We start from the raw sequence: 25,045 nt of genomic DNA on the forward strand, positions 1-25,045 counted from the left end.
ACACAGATGTGACTGATGAAATTGTGCAACATGTTTATGAAATTGTGAGTGCAAGTTGTCTATCCACAGTTTCCACTGTTTCTAAAGATGTGGCTTGGATTTATAGGACAACCCTCTTTAACAACATCATGGAAAGGTTAGGTTAGCAGAAGTTCTGAGTGTGGATGGGCACCAAAATTTCTTATCAATGATCACAAAACTGAAGTAATTTGTTCAGCCTAACACCACTTGAATGCTACATGAAGAGAGAGAGAAATTTCTGAACAAAATAGTGACTAGGGATGAGACAAGGGTTACAGTACATGAGCTCTGAAACTAAAGGGCAGTCCAAGCAGATGATGTTAAACCACAAAATGATTGTTACAGTTTTCTGGAATCACAAAGAAATTTTGACAATAGATTTCACAAGAATATTTCTCGAGAATATTGCAACATCACAGGTTTGTTGTGTGACTGTTTATGAAACTCTGAAGGACAAACCAAAACAAACAGCACGTGATGATTACCAAAGTGATCATTATTACTTCACAACAATACACGACCACATGCTGCAAACTGAATGAAGGAAAAATTCAGACTTTCAGGCCAGTAGATTTTTCAACATTCTCCCTGCAGCCCGCACTTGGCACCAAACAATTTTTGTCTCTTACAAAGATAAAGGCCTGGATGGCAGCTCAGCACTTCATGACCAAGGATGTGCTCAAGGATGCTGTCAACAGCTGGCTGAAGCACCAGGCGGCACTGTTCTTTGAGGAAGGGATAATGTAGCTGGTGTCGCAATATGGCAAATCTTGCATGCCTGGTGCTCTGCAGCTGTCAGATATTTATTAAAGGCCATGAGTGGAGCTAGACAGGTTTATTTGCCAAAACTGGTTTTCAGGCTTATAACCCATCATCAGTGCTATAAACATACATAATACGCCACTAGTGATGCGTTATAAACCCAAAAAAATGGTTTTGGCAAATAAACATTTCTAGTATAGCTCATGGTGTGTAGAAGATGTTCTTTAATAAATACCACAAATTATTGAATTTCCATTGTCTTTGTGGAGAAGTAATGTCAACACTGTTGCTATCTGAGTCATTATTTTGTCATTTGGAGATGGTGAGTGCAGCTGTGAACACTAGAAAGTGGAGTGAAAGTGGAGTGCCAAGTGGAGAAGTTGGAACATTTCTGACATATTCTTCTGTCTGAGTTCAATAGAGGGGTGACAACAGTAGAGGCAGCCAGAAACACTTGCACTGTGTATGGGGATAATGTCACTAGACAGAGCATGGCAGGAAAATGGTTTTCTCATTTAAAGGAGGATTTTTTTTGCCATTAGCGACTCTCCACATTCAGAAAGACCTTCGGGGGTTGATGAAGATAATTTAAATGCATTAATCCGCAATGCCCCAATGTCGGAGTGCTCGAGAACTGGCAAATGTGATGAACAATGATCATTCCATTGTGCAACATTTATGTGCAATGAGGAAGGTTCAAAAATCAGGTATGCAGATATACACTCTAGGCCTAAATCACAAAAATCGGTGCGTGGCCATATGTACATCACTGCTTGCTCAACGTCAATTGGCTCGTGAATAACACCAAACATTCCTATCACAAGAATCGGTGCCTTTATACTAATATAAGGAAAAGAAAGGAATGGGTGAGCTGAAACAAAGCAGTAACTCCCCATACAAAGACCTGTGTGCGTCCACAAAACAATGTTCCGTGTCTGGTGGAACAGCAACTCTGTGGTCCAGTATGAACTGCTCCTTGAGGTTAACCATCACTACTGACATTTATTGCCAGCAAGTGAGATGTCTTGCAGATGCAATCAAAGAACAATGACCAGGAGGACTGCAGAAAGTGATGCTACTCCACAATAACGCCTGCTCGCATTCTGCCAGACTCCTCTCTCTATCAAACAATCTTCAAGGATCTTCCCTTACAGATGAAAATACACTTCAAATGAGGCTTGATGAGTTTTTTGCCTCAAAACCAGGCGACTTTTACAATTGCAGAATCAAAAAGTTACCCTAGCACTGGGAGATTGGTGTAAATAGTGAAGGAGAATATACATCTCTGTTATGCGTATCTGTTATGCTTATAAACTTACGGAAAAACACTACAAATTTATGCATCAATCTAATATGTAAAACAATTATGTAGTTTTTCTTTTCTAACAGCCAATCTGAGGCTAATTTATGAATATCCTTTGTAAAAAATATAGTCACCGAGATATTTTTTGTGTGAATGTAAAGGTGTGATTGCTCTGTCTGAATACAAAAGAAGGAGAATCTGAAGCATAAATAAGTAGAACCAGAGAAAGAGAATTGCTTAAGGAGAATCTGAAGCATAAATAAGTAGAACTAGAGAAAGAGAATTGATTAAGTGTAAAGCCTCAGATAGCTGAAACTTTATATATTTTACCAACAAGTCACACACCAACACATAGTTGCATACATGTTGAGGGTGATTAGCAGAAAAATAATGAAAACTACTTACGTATGTACAAATCCTTTTGAATGCATATGATGTAAACCAGCTGCAATATTGCAGGCCATTTTCAATGTCACACCTTGCTGATTAAGAACATCTGCTGTTGATGCATTCTGCATCAAAAATGTCTTCACATCTCCCTAAAATAAAATATCTTCCTACAGTGAAACAGATACAAAAAAAAGTACTAGCATTACACTTCACAGCTGCAAAAACAACTGACTGTAGCAGTAGTAACAGATTACAATGCAATCTTAAATAGTATTAAACAATGGAAAATCCAGGATGGAATGTAACAATGTAATGAAAAGGATAGTTGGTACTCACCATATAGTGGAGAAGCTGAAACACAGAAAGGTGCAACAAAAAGACTGTTGGAAACTTAGCTTTTGGCCAAGAAGGCCTTTGTCAAAAGTAGAGAACATTCGCACAAGCACATACTCATGCAAATGCAACGCGCACACACACAACCACAGTACTTGGCAGGTAGAGTCAGACTGCAGGCAGCAAAGCATTATGGGAGAGGCAACCCGGTGAGGGTAAGGAGGAGGTTGGGGCAGGGAAGGGGAGCAATAGCAGGGTAGGGGTGGGAGTGTGGGGCAGTAAAGTGCTGCTGGAAGTGTGCGCAGATGAGACAGAGAGTGAGGCAACTAGGTGCAGTTGGGAGTTTAGACGGAGGGCAGGGGAGAAGAGGGGGGTTTGCGGAGAAGGAGACAAGTTAAAAATACTGGGTGCATTAGGGGAACAGAGGACTGTGTAGTGCTGGAATGGAAACAGCTAGATGGGCACAGACATGACTAACAAAGATTGAGTCCAGGAGGGTTACAGAAACATGGGATGTACTGCAGGGAGAGTTCCCACCTGCACGACTCAGATAAGCTGGTGTAGGTGGGAAGTATCCAGATGGCACATGCTGTGAAGCAGTCACTGAAATGAAGGACATTGCATTGGGTGGTGTGCTCAGCAACAGGGTGGTCCAGTTGTTTCTTGGACACAGTTTGTCAGTGGCCATTCATGGGGACAGACAGCTTGTTGGTTGTCACGTTCACATAGAATGCAGCACAGTGGTTGCACCTTAGCTTGTATATCACATGACTGTTTTCACAGGTAGCCCTGCCTTTGATGGGGTAGGTGGTGTTTGTGACATGACTGGAGTAGGTGGTGATGGGAGGATGTATGGGACACATTTTGCATCTACGTCTATTACAGGGTTATGAGCCATGAGGCAAGGGGCTGGGAGCAGCAGCAGTGCAGGGATGGACAAGAATATTGAGTAGGTTCGGGGGGCAGCGGAATGCCATTGTGGGAGGAATGGGAATGATAGCAGATAGCACATTTCTCATTCCAGGTCATGACAAAAGATAGTTGAAACCCTGGCGTAGAATATAATTCAGCTGCTCCAGTCCTGGGTGGTACTGAGTCACGAGGGGACTGCTCCTATGTGGCCGGATGGTGGGGCTTTCGGAGGTGTTGGGTGACTGCAAAGATAAGGCACGGGAATCTGTTTTTGTACAAGGTGGGGAGGTTAATTATGATCTGTAAAGGCATCAGTGAGACCCTCAGTATACAATTAAAAAAAGGTCATAAATATTACGTTATCTGAGATATGTGTTATAAACAACATACTGTTGAAAATAGCAAACTCTCAATTTTTACATGGTTATCACTTGGTACAGCAGTGTGTGCCCATTCAGTTCTAACAAAAATGCTGTTGGGACAACAGAAAGCATTTTGTGTTCAACATTTTGTTCAGTGCAGGTCAGTAATAATTGTTCAGCATGACTTTCATACTCGGTATGATGTGGTTCCTCCTACAGCACAGAGCATTAGATGATGGTGTGAAAAATTCTGAGAAACAGTTTGTTTGTGTAAAAGCAAATTGCCGGTCCATCCCCGAGCGTCTGACACAGACTTTAAACGCATCCACCATAGTTTCATGAGGAGTCCGCAGGAATCCATTCACTGTGCAGGTCCACAGCTCAACATCCCCCAATGTCCACCTGCCATGTGTTGCATCAACATTTACACATAAAAACGTACAAAATTCAGCTACTGCAAGCTCTTCATGAAGGTGACAAACAACAACGTGTGAAGTTCTGTAATATTGTTCTTGGCGAGATGGAGGATGACAGTTTTCTTCCACACTTAGTGTTTAGTGACAAGGCAACACTCCTTTTAAATAGAAATGTGAACTGTCATAATGTGAGAAAATGGGGTAGGAACAACCACATGTAGTTTTACAACATGAGAGGGACTCTCCAAAATTTAATGTGTTGTGCAGTTTCATGGGAAAAGGTGTATAGTCCATTTTTCTTTGCTGAGAACACTTTTACAGGAAGCATGTATCTCAATATGCTTGAGACATTCTCACTTACACATTCTCGCCCTCTCCCCTCACACTCACTCTCTCTCTCTCTCTCTCTCACTCTCTCTCTGTTCAATTAATTATGAATTCTTACACTGATAATCACAGAAAACTACTGTCTTTCAAAACAGTTTCCACAATATGGAATTTCTATATTGCAGACAAGTAGCTCAATTGTAAAATAGAATTTAACAGAAATTATGACAAATTCCTGTTCTAAAAATACAAAAACAAGTTATGGCAGAACACACATGAACCAGTCACATTAATGTAACCACCAATCAAAAGCCTGAATAGCCACCTTTTACAGTATGAATGTGCAAGAAAAGAACCAATGAGGTTCTGGATGGTACTGACAGAGATGCGGAGCCATGCCGACTCCAGTGGCGTGACCAGTTATGATAGATTTTATGGTTGAGGATCCGTGGTGTGAGCAGCCAGATTCTCAACTGGGTTTAAATCTGGAGGGTTTAGTGGCCAGGGGACTATGGTCAACTCCTCCTGGTGCTCTTCAAATTGCACACACACATTTCAAGCTGTGTTAATATGTAGCATTGTTCTGCTGGTAGATGCCATCATGCTGTGCTGAGGAAAAACAAACGTCATGTAGGGTGAAGATTTTGAGTCACACACAGACACAACATTAAGTCTACTAAACACACAAGTTTTCAACCAGAAGGTCTCCTTCCAATATATGTATTTTGGAAGATGGCCTTCTGGCAGCAACTTCACGTGTTTAGTAGTTGTTTTGTTGTACCTGTCTGCAACTCAAAATCTCTGCTATATGGCGAGTAGCAATCTATCCTTTTCATAATGCAATTATTATTATTGCATCCTGGATTTTCCATTGTTTGAAACTGCATGCAAGGGTGGTCACGGTTCCCAAGGATAGCTACATACTTGTGTTGATCCTCTGTGCCTTCCAGAATGATGAGATCACCCAGGGAATTCCAAGAAAACATTCCCCAGACCGTAATGCTCCCTCCTCTGGCCTGGACCTTTCTGGCAATTGTCGCAGGTCTGAACACGCCAAAGACCATTTGTCAGATTGAGCATAACACATTATTCATCTGAAAAGGCCACTCATCGCCACTCTCAGTTGCTGTCCAGTTGTGGTAATGGCATGCAGATTCCAGTCTTCATCGCCAATGAACATCAGTTAGCATGGTCGAATGAAACAGGTGCCTGCTCAAGAGTCCCATACACAGCAACATTTGCTGAATGGTCATTGAGGAAATGCTGGTAGTAGCTCCTTGGTTCATATGGATGGCGAGTTGCTCAACAGTTGCACATTTATTCACCTGTACAAACATCTGCAGCCATCATTCACTCCTGTCATCTATAGCCTGTGGTGCACCACAGCCTCCTTGGCACCGGTTTTGGATAGTGCCATTTTGCCATGCACAGTTTACTTTAACCTAGGCAGCATGTGGGCAGTTTACAAACTTAGCCATTTCAAAATGCTTCCACCCTTGGCCTGAAAGCCAATGGCATGCCCTGTTGGATGTCAGATAAATTGCTCCATTTCTGCATTACGGCAACAACTTCACTGTTTTCTGTGCCCTAACCCACTTTATATGGCCTCCACTGCTAGTGCTGTCACCTGCTGTCTGTGAATGGTTATTGCACAATACTGTCAAACATAGGTGGTGGTCACATTGGACCATATGCACCATGTTTTGGATAGGCGTAATTCAATGCTTCTGCTTTTTGGTGAGTGATCTCCTTTAATCCAAACGTATTTACCAAACACTTTTTATTAGACACGGTGAAAATTATGGTAAACAACAGAAACTCCATCTACCTACCAACATGTTAATCCAATGACACAAAATATCAACTGCCTTAAGTAAAACTCCAGCCATCTTTACTGTTAACATACCATGTAGTCTTTCCATCTCTGCAATGAGGAACATGTGATACGGGGATTAGCACTGAGAGCATTCCACACCATATATCCACAGAAATTTCACTCTGAAACAATTTCCATGTGTTTCCTGCAGATGTGGACACTGTGTCACATCACAAACTCTACAAATATATTTCAGCTTTTACTCTACGTAAACAATGTCTACTGCTGTCTTCTCTGCCAACATATATTCAAAAGTACTAGAGAGATGCTGACAGCTGTTTGTACTAGGTATAGCACATGGCTGTTTTCAAATGTGACAGAACAAATAATTTTCACATTATAACTTAAGGTGGAAGTACAATTCACTGAATGATCTGGTATTTTTAAGAGCCTCTTCTCCTTCTTCCTTTTGCTTTTACTTAGATGCTCAGAAGTGGTATAATTAAAAAATCTTACCCCTGGACTAGCTTCCAACAACAGCAGAAAAGGATCTTTCTCAAGACACCGCCCAAGCAACCTAAGAATATTTGGATGGTTTAGATCCCGATGATACCGTACTTCGTGTAGGAAGTACATCTGATCAGTTGGTGTAGCATCTTCACGTAAGATTTTCACCACTACCTTTGAATTCTTCTCGCTATTTATTATATTTTGAGCCTCACCTTCCACAACCTGCAAGGGACAAAAAAAAATGTACATGAAAAATAACACATCAAAAACAATAAAAATATGTTCTTACACATCACAGAATAATTGTGTGACTAATAATAAATATATGTGAACTACATAGTATATCTACATATTTGTGTGAAAGCATTTGTTCTTCATAAACAACTACAAACTTTAAAAAAGCTTCTCGAATAAAATCTCATCCTAAGTTGTGATCCAGTTCTTAGATCCAAAGCAAAAAGAGGTCAATACAGCGGGAATTCTGCCATTGGCATAGTTTTTAAATTCTCCATTCAAATGATGTGTTCCAATCAGAGAGAATGCAACTTTAAGACATTCACTGTTTTGAGCTCTCAGATCAAACATGCTTTCATCTCAACTAACATGCAAAGACTACAGAGGGATATGTATTTCTCTGAAATAGTTTCCTGTTTATCGTCAGCACATTTTGCAGTCTCACCTTCCATTCCTTTTTGAATAAGGATGATTTTTAAACCATGATATTCTGTAAACATCTAAATTAGTGTTTGCTGTAATGTCACACATTATTTACATAAAAGTTGGCTATTACAGCACCTGTCTATATACAAATATGTATAAACACAGATAAAAATGTCAACAAAACACAAGTTTTGTACCAGATCTTTAAAAATGATCTTAATATCATCTTACATAATATATTCAGAGCTGCTTTCTAGTAATGGTGTTTATCTTAGTACTGTTCAACAGTTGAATATTGTGAAATTTCTACTTACCCGACCAAACCACCCTCTACCCAATTCTCTAAGATACTTCAGCTGGTGCCTTGGAAAATTTGCATGGGGATCTTCTGAAACAAAATACATTATCATTTGAAGTAAAGCAAACTCTCAGTTATTTAACAATAGTCTCAGATACACTATCCTAGAGAAAACAACACAAGTGTCGGAAGGTGATATAAAAATTACAAAATACTTTTATGTGTAAAGAATGTATACCGACTGCTACATCACATGTAAAATACATCACATGGATGATATTTTTTAATCAGCATCTTCGTTTTATAGCATCTACTTTTGTTTTATTAGACTGGTTCCTATTTATACAGAAGTGAAACATGGACAATACATGTTATAAGATAAGTTGTGTAGGGTGGCCACTCTGTCAGACATTGGATTGGTTCCTGTCGAGGCTATTGATAGGGGGCATTTCACAAGGCATGGCCTACACCTCAATAGGAAAGGGAAGGGTAAATTGGCAGGGTTGTTAGCAAAATCCATAAGGGGGGACACTAGTACTCATGGATGCACCTCTTTTTTAGACTAATATCAGTGTCCAATGAGAAGTTCAGGCAGGCAGGTGCTAAAGAGGTCCAAAACTCAAAAAATTCTCACAACAGGAAAGTAAATAATAATGTTACCATATTTAACCAAAATACTGGTGGATTAAAGAAAAAAGTAGATTCTCACAAAAGTAAAGTAAAAAAAAAAAAAGTTACCATCTTTCACCAAAATATTCCAGGATTGAAGAATAAAGTAGATGATCTCCTGGTTTGCTTAGATGACATTGAATCTGATAATGCAATAGATATACTATGCCTGTCTGAGCATCAAATTGTGTCTGATACGGAAAAAGTAAATATCAGTGGTTATAAACTAGCTGCACATATGAGTAGAGAGAATAAGGTGAAAGGAGGAGTTGCCATATATGTCAAAAGTTATCACTGTGTAGAAAGCATAGATACTAAAAAGTTTTGTCTAGAGCAACATATAGAAGCATGTGCCTGTCAACTTAAACTGAAGGAGGGCTCTTTTATAATTGTAACAGTATATAGGTCCCCTTCAGAGAACTTTCATTTATTCCTGGAAAACTTGGATGCCTTATTGTGCTATCTGTCAGACAGGGGAAAGCAAATTATTATTTGTGGGGACTTCAATGTTGATTCACTGAAAGAGTGTAATAGGAAGAATGACCTCGAAGTCTTGCTCGGTTCTTTCAATTTGACATCTGTCATTAATTTTCCTACTCGGGTAGTAAAGGACAGCAGCACATTGATAGATAACACTTTTATAGACCAAGACAGGTTTAAAAACATAAATTCTTGTCCTGTTGAGAATGGGCTTTCTGATCATGATGCTCAGCTAGTTACAGTATATGACATAGCTCCATTCAGTAATTCAAAACTACCCTCCAAAGTTGTGCATTCAATTCATGACTCAACAATTAGTAATTTCAGAGAAAATCTTCAGCAGTTAGACTGGGATGAGGTGTACAAGAAACCTGATGATAAATTAAAATATAACTTATTTCACGATACACTTGTAAGAGAATTTGAAAACTGTTTCCCCAAGAAAGCAGTCAAATCTAATTATAAGAAACCATGCAAAAAACCTTGGCTTACTAAAGGAATAAAAATATCTTGTAACCACAAAAGGGAACTGTATCTAACAACAAGAAATAGTAATGACCCAGAAACAGCCAAATATTATAAAAACTACTGTGCTACATTAAGAAACGTTATTAAAAAGTCCAGAAGCATGTGCATCATGTTTGAGATTAATACCTCTGATAACAAAATCAAAACAATTTGGAATATTATTACAAGGGAGAAAGGGCAACCAAGAGTACAGGATGATGACATCACCATCGAATCGAATGGAAACTTGATAAACAACAAGCCAGAAGTCGAAAACATTTTGAATAATCATTTTTTAAATGTTGTAGAGAAAATAAGATCTAAATGTTCATTAGAAGAAGCAAGGCAGTTAATGGAAGAGGCCTTACCCACACCATTTGATACAATTGAAATTCCACCCACCTCTCCTGCTGAAATTAGGAAGATAATAAACTCTCTCAAGAATAAAAGCTCACATGGAATTGATGGCATTTCCAGCAGGATAATAAAAGCTTGTTCCCAAGAATTAAGTGGGATTCTTAGCCACATATGTAATAGCTCTCTGAAGCAGGGTATGTTCCCAGATAGACTGAAGTATGCCATTGTTAAACCACTGCATAAAAAAGGGGATACGTCTGATGTCAACAACTACCGCCCAATCTCTCTTCTGACTGCCTTATCCAAAATTTTTGAAAAAGTAATGTATTGTAGAGTAGCTTCACACCTTTGTAAAAATAAAGTTTTAACAAAATGTCAGTTTGGTTTCCAGAACGGTTTTTCAATGGAAAATGCTATATATACTTTCACTAATGAAATATTAAATGCTCTGAGTAACCGGAAGTCACCTGTTGGGATTTTTTGTGATCTATCAAAGGCTTTTGATTGAGTAAATCATGGAATACTTCTAGGTAAGCTCAAGTACTGTGGTATGAATGGGACAGTGCTCCAATGGTTTAAATCATACCTAACTGGAAGAGTGCAGAAAGTTGAAATATGCAGTTCACATAATATGCAAAAAACTGGTGATTTCTCAAACTGGGGAACAATCAAGAATGGGGTGCCGCAAGGTTTGGTCTTGGGTCCTCTACTGTTCTTAATATATATTAATGACTTGCCATTCTACATTCACGAAGATGCAAAGCTGGTACTTTTTGCCGATGATACTAGTATAGCTGTCACACCCAACAGACAAGAATTAACTGGTGAAATTGTAAATTATGTTTTTCAGAAAATCATTAAGTGGTTTTCTGCAAATGGGCTCTGATTAAACTTTGACAAAGCACAGTATATACAGCTCCACACAGTAAATGGAATAACACCATTAATAAATATAAACGTCGATCAGAAATCGGTAGCTAAGGTAGAATATTCAAAATTTCAAGGTGTATGCATTGATGAGGGGTTGAACTGGAAAAAACACACTGAGGATCTGCTGAAACGTTTGAGTTCAGCTACTTATGCTATTAGGGTCATCGCAAATTTTGGCGATATACATCTGAGTAAATTAGCTTACCACGCCTATTTTCATTCTCTGTTTTCTTATGGCATCATATTTTGGGGTAACTCATCATTGAGTAAAAGAGTGTTCATTGCACAAAAGCATGTAATCAAAATAATTGCTGGAGCTCATCCAAGATCATCCTGCAGAAACTTATTTAGAGCAAGAGATCTTCACTGTAGCCTCACAAAAAAAAAAAAAAAAAAAATATATATATATATATATATATATATATATATATATATATATATATATATATATATATATATATTCACTTAATTAACAATCCGAATGAATTCAAAAGTAATAGCAGTGTACATGGCTACAACACTAGGAGAAAGGATGATATTCACTACTCAAGGTTAAATCTAACTTTGGCTCAGAAGGGGGTAAATAATGCTGCCACAAAAGTCTTTGGTCACTTACCTAATAGCATCAAAAGTCTGACAGATAGCCATATAGCATTTAAAAGGAAATTAAAAGAATTTCTTAATGGCAACTCCTACTCATTGGATGAATTTTTGGATATAGTAAGTGGGTAATTTACCCAACCCCCACAAAAAATAAATAAATAAATAAAATAAATATATTGAATGTCATGTAATATTTTGTGTAATGTAATATCTTGTATAGACACCTTTTATTAACCTGACACGTTCCACATCATTACGAAGTGTCGTATTCATGATCTATGGAACAAGTACTAATCTAATCTAATCTAAGAAGAGAACAGAATTTTTGAAATGTTTTGCTCCAGAAGAATGCTGAAGATGGGCAGTCAGATACTAATGAAATAGTATTGAATCAAGTCAGAGAAAAAAAATTAATGGCACAACTTGACAACAAGAATGGGCCCAACACAACCTGAGGCATCAAGAAATAGTTAATTTGGTAGGGGAAGGGGGTTAACTCTACAGGAAGACAAAGGCTTACTATAGTTAGCAGAGTCAATTGAATGTAGGTTGCAATAGTTATGAAGAGACTTTCACAGGAGAGAACAGTGTGAAGAATCGCATCAAACCAGTCTTTTGAGAGAAGACCACCACCACCACCACCACCACCACCATCAACAACAACAACAACAACACAGCTGGGAGTTTTCTTACATATCTACTTTGCCAGTCCTATAATGCAGGTCAAGCGCTACAAAATTTAGAAGTCACGTCCTAGAAACAGTCATTGCAATCTGAATTGACAGGTCCTATCTTTAAACTTCTTTTCAAGCATTAATAGAAGGGGTTAACCAAAACTGAAATTGCCTTATTGACATGTTTAGTAATAGCATATTTTGCTACAAATTATGATCTGATCAGTAGTTGATGGAGAAAAATCAGCAGCAGGCCAATAACTTCCCAATTAAACATTCCTATGTCTCATTCTTGGAGATCGAACATCTCACTCCTGGTCACAGCCATAATACATGCACTTGTAGCACTGCGCAGCATATGAAATAAGTAATATGATACATCACTTTGTCAATTCATGAGGAAATGTTTATTAGCACATCAGATGCAATTATCAACAGTGTTTCACTTATAAACCAGTCCTAATAAGATGTCATGTTGCTCCGACCTGCAAAAAAGGATTAAAGTTATCACTATATCATCACAAAAACTCAGATGTCCTGTCATAACTTAACTGTATTTAGAAATATTCTGAAATTTGACCAATGAACTGGAAAACATGCCGCACAAATAGTTGATATGTCATTTCTAACTGATCCCTTGCACCTTCTGCTGATAATCTGTTCAAAGACAAACTGGGATGATAGGTGAAAGTGAACAAGTCCCAAGGCACACAAAAAACAACACTTCAAGATTCCATGGAAATAAGTCCAACTGATTAGCTTCAATTAGATGTCACTATATCCATCCTCTTTCATCAAACTACCTCCGGCTAGCTAATGGCACCACAAGCTGACACAACATTGCTGCCTATTGACTGTGTGCACAGTCACTGAGCCACAACATTCAAATAGATAAAAATTGAAAACTCCAAATCTGCACAGAGAAATGCACATGCAAATTCCTCTCAACTTTCTGTATTGATCACTGAAGATCAGTAACCTCCTACCTGAAACACATAAAACTTTTGAACATCACCTCCAACCCACAGGGTCCACACCTCATCTCCTTCACCAAGAAGTGCTGCCACCTGACCTCCCAAACTGCTGATGTCTGACAACTTCCAAAAATGTTCAAACATTTGGGCCTACCTGCCACTGAGACTCATGAGTGGTATGCATTACCTTCTGCCACTAAGACAACACCTCTGGGAAGTGCTGCTTCCCACCAGGATTTTTGACAAGTTTATTTCCAACAATTGCTGGAGAATATCTGCTGTACTGCAAAAGTCAGCAGCCCTTAAATCAGTGCATTAGGCTCCAACCATCAATCAAATTAGGTTTGTTAACAGACCTGCCCATCAGCTGTAAGTTAGACAATGCACATTTTCACTACATACCAGCTGTGCATCCATAACAATCTCAAAGATGACCCCATAGCACAACCAGGGAACGATAAGCTCACAAGGCAAGCAATTAGTCATCCTATCACACTAATAATGTCTCTCATAGCCACTAGCCTGGATAAAGGCCTAAATTCAGTGAGGAAGATAGTCCCCAAAAAAATTGTGTAGAATAATCACCAAGAATGTCAAAATATATGTCACAGTTCATGTTTATGGATATCTGAGTGAGTATGCCCAGGTCATGGTACAAAAATCACCCCTAAAACATCACAGAACCATCTCTGGGTGAACTACATCTTCTGCACAGTGCATCTTAAATACTTCATTGTGCCATTGGTGTACTCAACAGCTTATATCATTTGAAAAGGGGTAAAATCATGACTCAGTGAATCACACTATATGCCTCCAGCTAGCTAATGTCCAGTTTCTGTATTGATTTGGCGACAGACAATGTACAGCTTTATGTGGCACTGTGAGGGTCTCCAAATGTCCATTTAAGCATTTCCCTCCAAAATATTGTCTCAGAAACTGTTTAACATGTAACTGTTTAACATGTATCTGCAGTGACCACACCTGTCACGTTTTAACTCAACTGTTATTAGCAAGGCGTGGCACTCATCTTCAGTCCCTGTTGGTAGGTTCTTTTTACAACTACTGTTCTTACACCATGTTAAAACACATGTGAGTGGTATACCATTTCTTGTAGACTGTTGGACATTCTGTGATAAACACAACAAATCAGACAGCTTCATCCACAGCTTCATCGTGGGTACATCCAAATGCGACAGCTCCATTCCGTCACATTCTATGCTGACCCTGATTCCATACAAGGGAATGGCACATAAACACCACTTCAATGCCATGCCCTATGAGAACCATAAAGGGTAACATCACTACCTGGTACACCAGGTGAAAGTGTGCTGCATCTGTTCTGTTGAATCAGAACTAGCAAGCCAAACCCTCACGAGAAAGTTCATAGTAAAAGAGTAATGAGATGTACCATCTGCCCTTCACAGAGACATGCTGCCTGTCTCCTGTACATATGATGCTGACTGGCTAACGTTCTTGATATCCTAAGAAAGGCAGCACAAACTGATAGATGTCTCTGCAGTCTTAGCCATCTGGTCACATTACTATGGTCTTTCATAGTGGCAATAGTCAGACTGTATTATATTGTAAAGTGGTTAAAGAGTTTTGCAAGTTTTTAAACACATTAGTTGCTTATTATATGCATCAACAGCTACTCGTTACCAACAGAGCATCATTTTTCATTTTTCATAAAAGTTTCTGTCATGTACTTGATCTGAAGTGTCCTTCCCCCACCCCCCCTCAAAAAGGGTAATGCCTGTCAAAGAATGAAAGAACAGAATTTTGCCCACCCTGCAGATGCAAATTTCAAAAGAAAAGCTCTCCGCGCTGACAGAGACTTTGAAACTGAACAGTGGAACCTTAAAAAAAATTGAAGATCCAAATGAAAGGAGAAATTGATTTTAGATTTGTAAACGAGCATGCTCCAAATACTATTTAAGAGGGAGACTACAAACAAAATACTCACATGTATCATAGACAACCAATAGGGGAACTGCCTTGTGCAGTACAATGTGGACTCCATTCCATGGTGCAGTTTACAATTTTTTGTGATAACAAATCACTGCCAGATGTGAAAGAAGATGAATGAAAAAAGTCAGAGCACCAATCCAGATTATTAAGTTAGTAGACCAATATTTACCAACTGAGCCAGCAAACTTAAACATACACATACTATGACATAAATAGAAAGATAGTTGTTTATGCATCTCTAGATAATTTATAAAATTATATAATATATGTAATGTTCATTAAACAGAAAACATTTTTTTAAATAAATACCTGATGCATTTAGCAATTTTATATTACCAAAAAAATAATTTTACACTCCATTTGGCTGATCTTAAAAAGCTGAATCAATACCATACCACAACGAATGAGACTGAGGTCAATAGCTTGAAAAGAGGTTAGAATTTTCTATAACAGAACCTGGGCATAGGATTTTACAGTGAGCATCATTGAACTATTAGAGTTCAGTACTGACTGACAGTGTTTTGTATTTAAAAAGTGTCAATTTTTTTACCACCTTCTTCTCAGTGTTATCTAAATAACTGTTGACTTTGAAGTATTAATTATGTTGAAGATGCATGTCTTAATTTGCCATTTATATATCTGCATTTTAATTGTCACATTAATCTACTTCAGTAATTTAATTTATAATTTTATTTCACTGTAGAAAATGCTGATGGGTGTTGTTTGTTTACTCCTGGTAAATGCAATTTACTCCAGCTCTTGTTCCACGATCAGGAGTGCTGCTGTCTGTGAAATAATTTCCTACGTTCTCGACAAGCATAACAGTGTGGTGGAGATATTCACATGGTGCAGTTAGTCCCCAGCTGTTTAAAGAGATCTTTACAGGGAACCCCATTACTAATTATACTTAGGTATTACTCTAATAGTCCTTTTTCGTAATTTGAAGACAGCATCCATGTTTTGCGTATGGGAACCTCTGAAAAAATGGTTCCACAGATACAGATGGAATGCATATAGGAGTAGTATGTAACATAAGATACTGTCTGTTACACATTGAAGACAGGGGCCTATGGGCGTAGCACACAGTTAGCATTTTCTTTCCTAGTGTATGTTCATGTTCATTCCACTTCATAATCAACATTAAGTCTTAAAAATTTTGTGTTTGTTATGATATCTATGATTCTTTATGGAGTTACACTGAGGTGACAAAAGTTATGAGATAGCGATATGCACATATACAGGTGGCAGTAGTATCACTTACTCAAGGCGTAAAAGAGCAGTGCATTGGCAGATCTGTCATTTACACTCAGGTGATTCATGTGAAAAGGTTTCTGATGTAGTTACAGGTGCGCGATGAGAATTAACAGACTTTGAATGCAGAATGGTACTTGGAACTAGACACGCGGGACATTCTATTTCGGAAATCATAAGGAAACTCAGTATTCCGTGATCCACAGTGTCAAGAGTATGCCAAGAATACCAAATTTCAGGCATTACCTCTCACCACAAATGACGCACTGGCTGACTGCCTTCACTTAACGACCGAAACCAGCAGCATTTGCATAGAGTTGTCAGTGCTAACAGTCAAGCAAAACTGTGTAAAAAAACTGCAGAAATCAATGTGTGAGTTACGATTAACATACCCTTTAGGACAGAGTGGCAAAATTGGCGATAATGGTCTACAACAGCAGACGACCGATGTGAGTGTCTTTGCTAACACCACAACATCGACTGCATTGCCTCTCCCAGCTCATGACCGAGTCAGTTGGATCCTAGATGACTGTAAAACTGTGGCTCGGTCAGACGAGTCCCAGTTTCAGTTGGTAAGAGCTGATGGCAGGGTTCAAGTGTGGTGCACACTCTGTGAATGCATGGACCCAAGTTGTCAACAAGGTACTTTCCAAGATGGTGGTGGCTCCACAATGATATGGGAGGTGTTTACATGGAAGGGACTCTGGTCCAACCAGAGTGATCATTGACAGAAATTGTTACATTCTGCTAATTGAAGACCATTTGGAGACATTCATGAACTTCCATGTTACTAAACAACAATGGAATTTTCACGGGATGACAATGTGCTTTGTCACAGGGGCATAATTATTTGCGAGTGGTATGATGAACATTCTGGACATTTCAAGCGAATTGTTTGGGCAACCTGACATTAGTCCCACCGAACATTTGTGGCACATAATCAAAAGGTAAGTTTGGGCACAAAATTCTGCACCAGTAACACTTTCGCAGTTACGGACGGCCACACAAGGAGCGTAGCTCAGTATTTCTGCAGGGTGCTACCTACAACTTATCGTGTCCACACAACATCTATTTGCTGCACTACACCGGACAAAAGGACGTCTGCCACGAAATCCGTGACTTTTGCCACCTGAGTGTATTTTCCCTCTTTAAGTTGAATAACTGTGTTCTCTTTTTCGTACAGTGTGAGTCGCAAACTCATTTGTCGTGTAAGACGCAAGAATGGACATCTTCAACTTTTGTAGTCCTGTCTTCCTCAGTTGCGTGTAATATTACGGTTTATTGATAATGTTTACTTATGGACCGTCTGACAGCAACTGAATAAAACACAATTTAGTGCCATACGCTTTTCGCCTTTATTTTCTGCAAGGCATCATCAGTGGCAGGTTGTGTGGACAATTTTTACATTTTACGCTCCTGTTTCATAACCTTTTCATAGTGGCTGCCTCTGTCTGGTTGTTCTTATTGTGTGTCTGCCGTGTTTGTTTTATTATGCCTTTTATTTCTTCTTTTACTAGTTCTCTTGTCATTCCTATGTTTATTTCACAATTATTTTGTTGTTCTTGACGAGTAAGGATGTGATCAGTTTCTATTATGAGATTTTCTATGTATTGATTGTTCACTTTGCTATCAGTGCAGTGTTTCAAACCTTTTTCCAAGAGCATTTTTTCATTTTCGTGTAGTTCTGTCTCTGTTAGGTTAACTAAATGTGGATGGAATGTGTGTTGGTGTTCATGTGGTTTCACATTTAAAATGTAAATGTATTTTTGCGCCTTTTTTACTGTTAGTTTCATTATCTTCTCTTTATGTTTGTTTTGTAAATGTTTCATTGCTGTGTACGTGTTGTGTTCAGTTTTATCTACTAGTTCCATGAAAACTGTGGCGTTTCCTACGTTTTTTGCCAATACTACATGAGTCTCATAGAGCATCATGTTTTTTCGAATAGGGCATCTTCATTTCATGTAGTAACCAATATCGTTCTACAGTGGCAAAATAGTCCAAATCATTTGCAGAACTGTTTTTAACCTTTACATTAATGTAACTTGGAATTAAATCGTTCTTTTTGCATGTTTTGTTGAATTTTATGTGCTGTATCAGATGTATTTTCTTGAACCTGTTGTACACGTTGACAGGGAATGCTTGACATAGCTTTATTGACATCTTCAACTTTTGTAGTCCTGTCTTCCTCAGTTGTGTGTAATATTACGGTATATTGATAATTTTTACTTATGGACCGTTTGACAGCAACTGAATAAAACACAATTTTAGTGCCATACGCGTTTCGCCTTTATTTTCTGCAAGGCATTGTTGAGGAACAAGCAATACATAGAAAATCTCATAATAGAAACTGAACACATCCTTACACGTGAAGAACAACAAAATAAATGTGAAATAAACATAGGACTGACAAGAGAACTAGTAAAAGAAGAAATAAAAGGCATAATAAAACAAACACGGCAGACATACAATAAGAACAACCAAACAGAAGCAGCCACTATGAATAGGTTATGCAACAGGAGCGTAAAATGTAAAAATTGTCCACACAACCTGCCACTGATGATGCCTTGCAGAAAATAAAGGCGAAACGCGTAGGGCACTAAAATTGTGTTTTATTCAGTTGCTGTGAGACGGTCCATAACTAAAAATTATCAATATACCGCAAGAATGGAGCTCGCAGATTCTCAGGTGTGAATGAAGAAAAGGCAGCAACAGCTTCTAAATGTGCCACGGAAATTCCTCTTGAAGAAGTGACGAGCTGCTGCTTCAGTCGGCCTGCTAGAGAGTACGATCACGATAACGTGACCGCACAGACATCCCCTGGCATCGTACAGCTTGTGTCACCTCAAAGTACTTGGCCTGCTAGAGAGTGTAGGATCACGAGGACGTGTACCGGTACTGCCTGTCCCTCGCGACTTACCGAGCCAGTCGCGGGCGGACAGGCCGCCGCTGACGACGTTGTTGAAGGAGGCGGGCTTGCGGCTGGGCGCGGGCGCCTGCGGCGGCTGCAGACGGGCGCTGCCCACGTCGGGCAGCGGCTCGAAGTGCACCACGGAGGAGCGGTCTCCGGGCGCGGCCGCTGCTGCCGCCGGCGGGAACATGGTGAACTCCGCGGAGCTGGCGGCGCTGTTCACGTACCCGACGCCGCCCCCGCCGCCCCCGGGGCCAGGGCCGGCGGCTGCCGCGGGCGTCGCGTTCGCCGGCCCGGGACCCGCCAGGCTGTGGCTCGACGCGCTGTCCGTGAACTCCTGCGTACACACAGGCACCACGTGTAAAACGCGCACACGAAAACACCACCCTCACTGTCTCGAAAAGAGGCTATAAGATGAACATCAACGTAAGTAAAACAAGGGCGACTCGAATATAGACGATTTAAATCAGAGAATGTTGAGGAACTTATACTAGGAAAGAAAGAAATCAGTTTTATTATTTGGGCAGTAAAAAATTGTTGTTTTTTAGGAAAGGAGATCAGACAGCGAGGTCATCGGTCTCATCGGATTAGGGAAGGACGGGGAAGGAAGTCGGCCGTGCCCTTTCAAAGGAACCATCCCGGCATTTGCCTGGAGCGATTTAGGGAAATCACGGAAAACCGAAATCAGGATGGCCGGACGCGGGACTGAACCGTCGTCCTCCCGAACGCGAGTCCAGTGTGCTAGCCACTGCGCCACCTCGCTCGGTGGGCAGTAAAAAGGGCCGCTTCTACCATTAGGTAAGGCTACGCGGCCGCCTTGGGCGGCAAAATGTTAGGGGGCGCGAAAATTAAATTTTAAATCAAACAACGAAAAAATTGAGCAAATGAGAAAAAATAAAAAAGAGGAAAAATTAAAACACTGATGAAAAAAATCGAGCACATTTGTTGTCCTCGGTCAATTTTAGTCATGGAAACTGAGGACTGTCCTCAGAAACTGAGGACGTCTGGTCACCACAGTTTAATGATTAGAAGTGTAAGAAGACTGTTTAGGTGTAAGTAGGCTGTTTAGGTTTTTTTACGTTGGTAACGCCACGTAGCGCTCTGTATGAAAATCACTGGCTGTGCTGTGTGCAGTCTGTGGCTGGTTGGCATTGTTGAAATATTCGGTATTGTAGTGTTGGACAGTTGGATGTGAACAGCGCGTAGCGTTGCGCAGTTGCAGGTGAGCCGCCAGCAGTGGGGAGAGAGATGGCGGAGTTTTGAGAGCGGGTGACCTGGACGTGTTCCATCAGAGAGAGTAAATTTGGGAGACTGGATGTCATGAACAGGGTAAATACATTGTTTGTTATCTATCAAATTCTTTCGTTTGCTAACTATGCCTATCAGTAGTTAATGACTTAAGTAGTTAGAATCTTTTATTTAGCTGGCAGTATTGGCGCTCGCTATATTGTAGTAGTTCGAGTAACGAAGATTTTTGTGAGGTAAGTGATTCATGAAAGGTATAGGTTATTGTTAGTCAGGGCCATTCTTTTCTAGGGGTTTTTGAAAGTCAGATTGCGTTGTGAGAAAAAAAAATGTGTGTCAGTTTTGTGTTGATCAGAATAAGTAAAGAGAGTAATGTCTGAGCACGTTCAGTTTTGCTCAGCTGTTTGAAAATCAAATAACGTAAGGGGTTTATCAGCACAATCATTCATAAATTTTTCTAAGGGAATGTTTCTTAAGTATAATATGAGATTGCATTTCATGTGCGATGTTAGTGGCAGTGGAGCTGGGGAGGGGTGTCGAGGGGGGGGGGGGAGGGGGCAATTATATGGGGAGACTGATAGTAGCAAAAAAGACGGAGCGTCATTTTTCAATTCTCGCCTAGGGCGGTAAAACACCTAGCAATGCCCCTAGTAGTAAAATAACTCATGAAGCCTGGCGCAAAGAGGATACAAAGTGAATATGACTACAGCAAGAAAAACATTTCTGAAGAAGATGAATTTGTTACAATCTAGTATCGGTATAAGTGTTATAATGCCCTTTCTGAAGGTTTTTGTCTGGAGTGTAGCATTGTATGCTAGAGACACGTGGACACTGAACAGTTTATACAAGAAGAGAATAGCAGCTTTTGAAATGTAGTGCTATAGAGGAATGCTGAACATTAGAGGTGTAGATCAGGTAACTAATAGAGAAGTACTAGGTCGAATTGGGAAAACAAGAAATTTAGGCACAACTTCGTTTAAAGAAGGGATCATTGAATATGACAGGTCTTCGGGCATCAAGGAATCGTCAATTTGGTAATGGAGAGTAGTGAAGGGGGTACAAATTAAACAGGGAGACCAACGAATGAATACAGTACGCAGGATAAATGGATATAGGTTGCAGCAGTTATTCTAAGATGGAGAGACTTGCAGAGGAGAGATTAGCATTAAGAGCTGCATCAAACCAGTACCAGTCTTCGGGCTGAACGACATAACAACCTCAACAACAGCGCGTTCCATAAATTAGGGAACACCGTGTGACAGGTACTCATAAAGTTTTAAGCTTTTTTTGAGTCATCAGTCTACTGACTGGTTTGATGCTGCCCGCCACGAACTCCTCTCCAGAGCCAACCTCTTCATCTCAGAGTAGCACTTGCAACCTACATCCTTAGTTATTTGCTAGATGTATTCCAATCTTTTCTTCCTCTACAGTTTTTGCCCTCTACAGCTGCCTCTAATAACATGGAAGTCATTCCCTGATGTCTTAACAGAAGTCCTATCATCCTGTTCCTTCTCCTTGCCAGTATTTTCCACATATTCCTTTCCTCTCCGATTCTGCGTAGAACCTCCTCATACCTTACCTTATCAGTCCACCTAATTTTCAACATTCGTCTACAACACATCTCAAATGCTTCCATCCTCTTCTGTTCCGGTTCCTCACAGTCCATTTATCAAAACCACACAACGCTGTGCTCCAAATGTACACTCTCAGAAATTTCTTCCTCAAATTAAGGCCTATGTTTGATACTAGTAGACTTCTCTTGGCCAGAAATGCCCTTTTCGCGAGAGCTAGCCTGCTTTTGATGTCCTTCTTGCTCCGTCCGTCATTGGTTATTTTACTGCCTGGGTAGCAGAATTCCTTAACTTCATCTATTTCGTGACCATCAATCTCGATGTTAAGTTTCTAGCCGTTCTCATTTCTGCTACTTCTCATTACTTTCGTGTTGCTCCGATTTATTCTCAATCCATATCCTGAACTCGTTAGACTGCTCATTCCATTCAGCAGATCATGTAATTCTTCTTCACTTTCACTCAGGATAGCAACGTCATCAGTAAATCTTATCATTGGTACCCTTTCACCTTGAATTTCGATTCCACTCCTGAACCTTTCTCTTATTGCCATCATTGCCATAATTAAATATTTTCATGACGATTATTTCAATGTCGACAGTTAAGACTCCAGCAGCACTTGATATAGTATTGTGAACAACATGGGCAGGCCATCCAATTCCTCTACATTTTTCCCAGTTCTTTAATTTGGTGAAAAACATTCCGCTGACCGCATCGATGAAACCCTCCGACGTTGGTGTTGGTACTGGTATTGCCTCCACAAAAAGCGATTAATTTATCTAATGGAATTTGCAGTTGTCTTAAACGGTCTATACAAAACTACTCAATTGTCTCCGATGTTTCGTTATTCAACTTCAACAGCTTCTGTTGGATTCCGTCAGTTTCTGTGTAAGAACTTACACAAACACACCAATATATATATATATTCAAAGTTTTGCTATTATATTTTGCTAAATGGAACAGATTCCCATGTTTTGTATTATTATTGTTGTTCTCGTTGTTGTTATGCTGATTTTTTTCCTTTCAATAAGTTGCATGCAAAGATTTATACTATGATTTCAAATCACTGACAGAGGTCTTGCTTAATAAAAATTAAATAAATAAAGTTATTCCTTATCTTGCACCTTTCTGTTGTTCTCACTGGTGGTCGTTGTGTTTTTGAAGGACTGTGACAACCACAGGTTACAGGATGATACAAAAATGCTACCACTGGCGCCCATAATGGCCCATATTTACTGGTAGGCATTCAAAGCAGTAGGACTCAACCGTTCATAATACGTATTATGCAAAGACGTTTAAGTGGTGGCCAGTGCAGAAGAGGTAAACCTTAAGAGTACAAACGTAAGATAACACTCAACCTAGCTCTGGTTTACATTATGTCATTTATCAGAAAAATTGATGACACCGGCAAGAGATGGTTGCCCTTGTATTTATGAAAGGGCATAAGCCGTCATATTTTCTAAAGACAAATTTTTACTTACCTTAATGACCTTCCTCTCGTTCTCCTGGAGGCGTGCAAGTAAATAAGAGACATGTGTTAAAAAGAAGCGTATAAATATCTTAACGATACAGCTAAACGAAATCGTTGTCTAATAACGAGTCGAGTTACATTACACTGAAGTTGTAAAGTATCTTTTCGGACATCCTATACACACCGATGAAAAAATAATCGCAACACCAAGGAAGAGTTGTGCTACATCCACGAAACTGATTATACGTCTGAAAGATGATGTCTGTTCAAATTTCACACCATACGCATAAGAGTGGCGCTAATACAATACAAATTCCTTTTGCTTTAAATACACGTAGTAACGGTTTTGAGAGTTAGTTACCTCTGAGACTAGACGTGGTGAGTTGATGTTAGTCAAGCCTTTAAGACGACAGAGACACCATTATTAACACCTCACTGACTTGGAACGAGGTCGCTTGATAGGGCTACATGAAGCTGGATGGTCCTTCTGCGGTATTGGAGAAACATTTGGCAGGAATGTAGCCCCGGTACACGACTGCTAGCAGTAGTGGTCACGAGAATGTAAGGCTCCGGGCGGCCACGTGGCACCAGCGAGAGGGAAGACCACAGTGTTCGGCGTACGTCTCTGGCGCATCGTATTGCATATGCAGCAGCAATCTCAGCAGTACTTGGCACCACAGTGACACAGGCACTGCTACAAATAAACGGTTACTTAGACATCTCCGAGCCAGACGCCTTGTAGCGTGCATTCCACTGACCCTAACTACTGTCATTTTCGACTTCAGTGGCGTCAAGCGAGAGAACATTGGAGGGCAGGGTGGAGGTCTGATGTGTCTTCTGATGAAAGCTGCATCTGCCTCGGTGCCAGTAACGGTCGTGCGTTGGCTAGGCAGAGGTCAGTTGAAGGCTTGCAACCATCCTGTCTGCGTGCTAGACATACTGGACCTGCACCCGGAGTCATGATCTGAGGCGCGGTGGGAGTCATGATCTGAGGAGCAATGTCGTCAGACAACAAGAGCACTCTTGCGGTTATCCCACGCACCCTGACTGCAAATCTGTACGTCAGTCGGTGATTCTACATCTACATACATACTCCGCAATCCACCATACGGTGCGTGGCGGAGGGTGCCTCGTACCACAACTAGCATCTTCTCTCCCTGTTCCACTCCCAAAAAGAACGACGGAAAAATGACTGCCTATATGCCTCTGTACGAGCCCTAATCTCTCTTATCTTATCTTTGTGTCTTTCCGCGAAATATAAGTTGGCGGCAGTAAAATTGTACTGCAGTCAGCCTCAAATGCTGGTTCTCTAAATTTCCTCAGTAGCGAT

General features: G+C 40.0%; 1 protein-coding gene across 1 annotated transcript in view; it reads right to left on the reverse strand.

Annotated features, from left to right (window-relative positions):
* LOC126158234 (uncharacterized) overlaps nucleotides 1–25,045 on the reverse strand; it is a 679,797-nt gene that overhangs the window by 103,874 nt on the left and 550,878 nt on the right. Inside the window, exons 3-6 of the mRNA XM_049916428.1 lie at nucleotides 19,441–19,768; nucleotides 8,127–8,200; nucleotides 7,159–7,374; nucleotides 2,492–2,625 (exon numbers count right to left, since the gene is read on the reverse strand). Of these exons, the coding sequence (XP_049772385.1) occupies nucleotides 2,492–2,625; nucleotides 7,159–7,374; nucleotides 8,127–8,200; nucleotides 19,441–19,768 (752 nt within the window). The remainder of the gene's footprint in view (nucleotides 1–2,491; nucleotides 2,626–7,158; nucleotides 7,375–8,126; nucleotides 8,201–19,440; nucleotides 19,769–25,045) is intronic.

The sequence above is a fragment of the Schistocerca cancellata genome, chromosome 2 (assembly GCF_023864275.1).
Source record: "Schistocerca cancellata isolate TAMUIC-IGC-003103 chromosome 2, iqSchCanc2.1, whole genome shotgun sequence".
NCBI classification, from domain to species: domain Eukaryota; kingdom Metazoa; phylum Arthropoda; class Insecta; order Orthoptera; family Acrididae; genus Schistocerca; species Schistocerca cancellata.